The sequence below is a fragment of the Oxyura jamaicensis genome, chromosome 14 (genome assembly GCF_011077185.1).
Source record: "Oxyura jamaicensis isolate SHBP4307 breed ruddy duck chromosome 14, BPBGC_Ojam_1.0, whole genome shotgun sequence".
NCBI lineage: Eukaryota > Metazoa > Chordata > Aves > Anseriformes > Anatidae > Oxyura > Oxyura jamaicensis.
The window spans coordinates 10,728,626-10,735,127 of record NC_048906.1 but is presented as its reverse complement, the minus strand read 5'-3'; the positions used below and the strand labels follow the sequence as shown (position 1 = coordinate 10,735,127).

Genomic DNA, 6,502 nt, shown 5'->3' with positions numbered 1-6,502 from the left:
AGTACCACAGAAAATTTGCCATTTATCTTCTTTACTCACTGAAGCAGATGTAAATTAAGTTTCCACAGCCTGATTAGCCTGAGGAAAGCTCCTATCTTGATGATCTCCCAGTACAGTTCAGGGAGAACAGAACTCAGGTTTTCATGTAGTGGATCTGGTCTGCAAGTGATTCCAATGCAGGCTGTTTGTATAGCTATTTTTGTTTGTTTGTTTATTAGTGATGTTTATTGTATTGCAATGGTTTAGTTTTTGCAGCACAACTTTTATTACTTGGTTTCTTTTACTAGTACTCTGTCTGATCAGAGGAGTTGGACCAATTGACCTCTAGGGGTTAACAGGAAGCCAAAATTATCCTATAATTCTGTGAACAGAACCCTCTGTTTAGCATAACTTACCTGCTGTAGAATCTGTTCTGCCAACTGAACCCTACTGAGCCATAGTATGATGAATATTAATAGCTTGCTTAATTATCTCAATCAATCAGTGCAAGCTACAGATCACCTGAGGCTGAGAAAAGTATTCATGTCCTCACTCTTCTGACTTCTCTGGCATCAGCTCCCAGAGATGAAGCGGGAGAAGACAGACTTGGTCTATCTAACCTGTGACAGCTTAGGCCCGCAGGTTACATGCAGGCTTGAATACATAACAGTCAGTGCATGTTACCTGAATAAGTGCAATACTAATGAATCTGGACCTGGGAGTGACTGGAGAGTAGCAAATGTAATTCCTATAGTTAGGAAAGAAAAATGATTTGGTCCAGTATTGACTCTTCAGGCTTGAAAGTATGTATTGAAGGAAATATATATATATAGCTTAAAGAAAAAGAGGATGGAATGCAACATGGATTTATGGACTGATTTTTTTCTGTATGTCTGGTTGCCTTCTCTGTCTGTACAGGTGCAGGTGACAATGTTTCGGAGAGAAGGCTTATTTAGGCTGAGTAATGTAGACACAGTGCCAATCAGTATGAATTGTCCAAGAAGAACAATGGATGAATCTTCTTTAACTGTCAGAGTAATGAGACTCTGTAATTTCTTTTCTGACCAAGTACTAAGCAGCAAGACCTAAAGTCTTTAAACAGAGCATGCTTGTAACCAGACACATTTCTGGCAAGAGCAGCATGCTAAAAGTGAAAGCCAAAAGCTGCTTTCAGGCCCATGTATTTAAGATATTGCTATTTTATTTTTCTTATGTTGGCTCAATTTTGTTACCCTCCAAAGAGAAGGGCTCTTTCTGCAGGTGTAGGCATTCAGCTCTCACCCTTCTGTTCTGTTAGCAGTGGCTGGCTAGAGAGAAAATGAATTGGGCACTGAAAATCTCTTCTAAAGTGGGGGGAGAGAGCTGCGGTCCCCAGCAACCCTGGATAAGCAAATCTAGCAAGTGTCTATCTCCAGTCAAACTTAGGTAAGCAACCCTAGCAAGGAAATCTAATGTTTATACAAGAACAAGAGGAGGTGGTAATGCACAGGAGTACAAACAACAGGAAACACTCAGGAAAATGAGCTCCCTGTAGGAAGAGCAGGGGAGGTGGCTCAAGTACTGGTGTCCCCTCCAAGGGGATCCAATTAACCCAAACTTCCACTGGAATAGCTGAAAGCGATCAAGGTAAAAGACCTAATGTGTATCTCTAAATGGGCAGAAGTGATTCATAGCACAACAGATCCAGGGGAGGAAGGATGCTGAAACCTGACAGAGACCCAGAAATGACAGTATCTGACAGAACTGGCATTGATGTTACAAAGGTCATATAAATAATTCATAGGCCCATGAAGGACCTTGTTACTAGCAGACACGAATCATAGAATATCCATAGATACCCTCAGAATATCTTCTGAGTTGGAAGGGACCCACAAGGATCTTTAAGTCCAACTGCTGGCACCACACAGGTCTAACCAAAAATTCAGACCATGTGACTAAGTGCACAGTCCAAACTCTTTTTAAACTCTAACAGGCTTGGTGCCATGACTACATCTGTGGGGAGCCTGTTCCAGTGTGCGACCACTCTCTCAGTGAAGAACCTCTTCCTGATAGTCAACCTGAACCTCTCCTGTCACAGCTTGACTCCATTCCCTTGGGTCCTATCGCTGGTGGCCAGAGAGAATAGATCGGCACCTGTCCCTCCACTCCCCCTCGTGAGGAAGCTGTAGGCTGCAATGAGGTCTCCCCTCAGCCTCCTCTTTTCCAGGCTGAACAGGACAAGTGATCTCAGCCGCTCCTTGTATGTCTTCCCCTCTGGGCCCTTCACCATCCCTGTAGCCCTTCTCTGGATACTCTCCAACAGTTTCATGTCCTTTTTGTTCTGTGGTGCCCAGAGCTGCACACAGTACGTGAGGTGAGGCCGCACCAGCTCAGGGCAGAGCGGGACAATCCCTTCCCTCGACCAACTAGCGATGCCGTGCTTGATGCACCTCAGGATATGGTCAACCCTCCCGGCTGCCAGGGCACACTGCTGGCTCATATTCAGCTTGCTACAACCACAACCCCAGATCCCTCTCTGCGGGGCTGCTCTGCAGCATCTCGTCGCCCAGTCTGTACGTGCAGCCAGGGCTGCCCTGTCCCAGGTGCAGGACCCGGCACTTGCTCTTGTTAAACTGCATGCGGTTGGTGATCGCCCAGCTCTCCAATCTGTCTGGATCTCTCTGCAAGGTCTTTCCACCCTCAACAGGGTCAACAGCTCTCAGTTTAGTATCATCAGCAAATTTGTTCAAAACACTTTCTAGTCCTACATCTAAATTGTTTATGAAAACATTGAAGAGAACTGGCCCTAGACTGGAGCTCTGGGGGACCCCGCTGGTGACTGTCCACCAGCCTGATGTAACCCCATTTAGCATAACCCTGTGAGCCCTACCCATCAGCCAATTGTTCACTCATCATATTATGTTTTTATCTAGCTGTATGCTGGATATTTTGTCCAGTAGGATACTATGAGAAACTGTATCGAAAGCTTCACTGAAATCCAAAAAGATTACATCAGCTGGCTTCCCCTGCTTGACCAGATGGGTGATTTTATCATAAAAGGAAAGGGGCATAAAATGAATGGGGGTACAGTGGCAACAAGTTTTGCTGGGTCTGTACATCAGGTTGCAAGTAAAATAAATTTCTCATAAGCAGTGAACAGTATAGATACACCTTGCTGGCAGACAGGTACTCTCTGTCATACAAAGGCCAGAACAACCCCAGAGCCCTTACCTAGAAGATCCAAGAAGGTGCAGAGCATGTCCTCGACATGTCCCATCCTAAGACATCCGGAGCTGGGTGACACTAAGAATGATCTTTTCTTTTTAAATAAATCAAAATGAAATAAAAAGCTTAGCAAACTTCTAAGCATGTAGGATGTGGCTCCAAAACAAGTATGTCATTTTTATTTTAGGGAACTCACGGTTTTGGCTGAGATAGAGTTAATTTTCTTCATGGTAGCTCATATGGTGATGAGTTTCAGATGCAGGCTGGAAATAAGGTAGGTCACATCCCCGTGTACCAGCCATTGCTGAGCAGGGCTTGCATAGAGCCACAGCCTTCTCTGCTCCTGATGCTGCCCAGCCAGTGAGGAGGCCGGGGGTGCCCAAGGAGGTGGGGGGGACACAGCCAGGCCAGATCTCAGGGCACCATGCTCAGCCATGGCACTGGGGGAAAGAAGGAGGAGGGGGCCTGCTCGGGGTGACAGAATTTGTCCTCCCAGGACACCATCAGCATGACAAGCCCCACTGTCCTGGAAGGGGCTGCACACCTGCACGCTAGGCAGGAGTGACTGCATTCCTCGCTTTGCTTTGCTTGCCTCTAAGCTTTTGCCTTATCTCATCAGCTGCCTTTATCCCAAACCACAGGTTCTCACGTTTACCTTTCTGATTCTCTTCCCCATCCCACCTTTTTTTCCCTTATTTGTTATAACAGGGACTCCTGGAATGTGTTCTCTCTCTCAGTCAAGGCTGTGCTAATCAGATCTGAGACAGCTTTTCCAGCACGCAAATTGCTGTTCGTATACAGTGATGAAAGTTAGTGCTATTATCCTGCACATCTGTAATTATGGAAGCAGGAGAACTTGACTGCAATCAAGCAGCACTTGTCCCTAAATGTCATTGCTCACCCAAAGTACACGAGCTCACGCAGATGTGTACTCTCGTACATAAAACACAAGGTCTTGGTCTGTGTCACAGATGCTACGCTGTTATGTGGTGAGATGGCATGGTAAAACCAACACAGTGTGGCTAAGACAGGCACCAGAGAAGTGTCTTTGCCATGTAAAGACAAAGCATAGTTCACATATTTGAACTGTTCTGTCAGCTCAGTTATCAGAAGGTGAGAAAGTCAGAGGTCACAGACTCCTACCTTTACCTGTTTCACTGGTGGACTGTTAACTCCATCACGCCTGAAGTGACCTGGGGACCTCAGCACGCTTTTATGTCCCAGCTCTTAGATTTCTCCAGTGGACACCTCTTTGGGTGCACTGCAGCTGACAACGTGTGTGCCCTGAATTTCTTCCCATATAACCCAGGACGCAGATGGGCAGAAGAGGGTGGTTTGCTGCATGCCAGGTTCTGTCCCATTGTGTATTCAAGCTATAATTGTTGGTTGATGTGCAAAGAATTTAGACAAAAAAAAAAAAAAAAAAAAGAAGGAAAAAAAATAAAGGACAGGCACAATTTTCTAACAAGTAATGTAATTTAATGAATGATATACTCTAGAAAATAGAAACTACCCAGATGCTGCTGGTTGACAGGTCTGTTTGGGGTGGGGGGAAGGCCCTTGCTTGAATACACAATGCCTTGTTTCAATTCTTTTGGCAGTATTCATAGTAGCTGGAAACAATGAAACATCCACATATTGAAAGAGACACTAAGGGGATTTTTTTGTCTTAATTGTAGTAGGTATGCAGAACGTCTTCTCACCCTGTCTCATCAGGTGACATGAAGGGCTCAGAGCTCACCAAGATGTTTACAGATGATTCATACCTAGAAGGGATAGACTCAACCAACTGTAAGTACCTGTTCAGTGTACTTACAGTTCAGTGCTTAAAAATCATCAGAGATATCTGTCTCACTTTGCAGAAGATTTTCTGAACTTGGTGTTATTGCACTTCTTTCTGTGTGCTTTTCTGTATATGTTGTGTCTCTTCCCTCAGGGTCTGGCTGCTAATTCCAGGGAATATGCTTTTCAGAATGTCACAATACACTGTGTACAACTCTGGGTCTATTTTGGGCTTGGGCAGAGATCTCGTGTTGCTTGCCTGTTCAGTGACTGAGTGCTGTAGCAAGTACACATCGCTGAAAAGTGCAGTTAGGATTTTGTGTGCAGCCTTGTAAGGATCATCTTCAGACTGCACCATTGCCTTGAGCTCTGTCAGGGTGTAGCCATTGTAACGCTTGCTGTCTTCTGCCAGGGGCTGCACTGTCTCACCAATGTGTCTCACTTTCCACTTCAAGCATTTCAATTCTTCTTTTACATCTTCTAGTTCTTTCTCCATGGCCTGGAATTCCTCTGTGGTTACAAATCTCCTGCCAAGAAAAGAAGTGGCAGACACAGTGTGGAATTCAGCATCTCGGTGGGGTAAAATCAGCCCAGCTTGCATGGGGTCAGGCTACAGAAACTGAGGTTTGGAAGGGAGGTACCTGCCATGTCACTGAATACACCCTCCAGCTCTTATTTGTCAGACGTCAAAGTATCAGCCTATTTTCTCTGCTGCTGTGAATGGGAAGTTTTTTCAGAGCCTGATCATGCTATCACTCCCTACAGCTACCTGAAAGGAGGTTGCAGGAGGCAGGTGTCAGTCTCTTTTCTGAGGTGACAAATGATAAGAAATGCCCTCAAGGCGCACCAGGGGAGGTTTAGACTGGATATCAGGAAGAATCTCTTCATAGAAAGGGTGGTTAGGCTTCGGAATGGGCTGCCCAGGGAAGTGGTGGGGTCCCCTCCTCTGGAGGTAATTAGGAAAGTTGGGGATGTGGAGCTTAGGGACATGGTGGTGGTGGTTTATTGGTGGGTTTCTAGTGCTAGGTGGATGGTTGGACTTGGTGATCTTAAGTGTCTTTTCCTACCTAAATGATTCCATGAATCTATTGTCAAGGGGCCTTTTCCAAAGTCCAGATGGACTGAGTCTTTATGCCAGTACTGGCATTTAGTTTAAACCCTCTTGCCTGCCCAGGGCTTAGTCCTTCTATTCTAATCCAAATGCAATGGTGATTGAACGTGGAGCACTTGTGTCACTTGAAGTGGGAACATCATTCAGTAAGGTTCACCTCGAAGACCAAAACTAAATGGTAACTATTAGCCCACTAGAGGATAAAGGAGGAATGATGGTGTGGTTGAGCTGTATCATAGTTTTGCTTCCGAGGTGGCTGACTAGTACATGGAGAGAGATGGATTCTCATTTGAAATGAAATGAGACCACATTTTTACTGTTTTGTTCAAGGAGTTGAGTTTGACAACCTGGCCCAGGCATGGTCCATATTCAGGTTTAGTTAGCTAAAAAAAAAAAAAAAAAAAAAAAAAAAAAAAAAAAAAAAAA

At 45.0% G+C, this 6,502-nt stretch overlaps 1 protein-coding gene across 2 annotated transcripts in view; it reads right to left on the bottom strand.

The window, feature by feature from the left end:
- Positions 1-4,639: 4,639 nt before the first annotated feature.
- Positions 4,640-6,502, bottom strand: part of GSG1L (GSG1 like) — a 65,195-nt gene continuing 63,332 nt past the window's right edge. For both annotated transcript variants that reach the window (XM_035339571.1, XM_035339572.1), the window contains one exon: positions 4,640-5,492. In XM_035339571.1, coding sequence (XP_035195462.1) covers positions 5,066-5,492 — 427 coding nt within the window. In that variant the 3' untranslated portion in view covers positions 4,640-5,065. The remainder of the gene's footprint in view (positions 5,493-6,502) is intronic.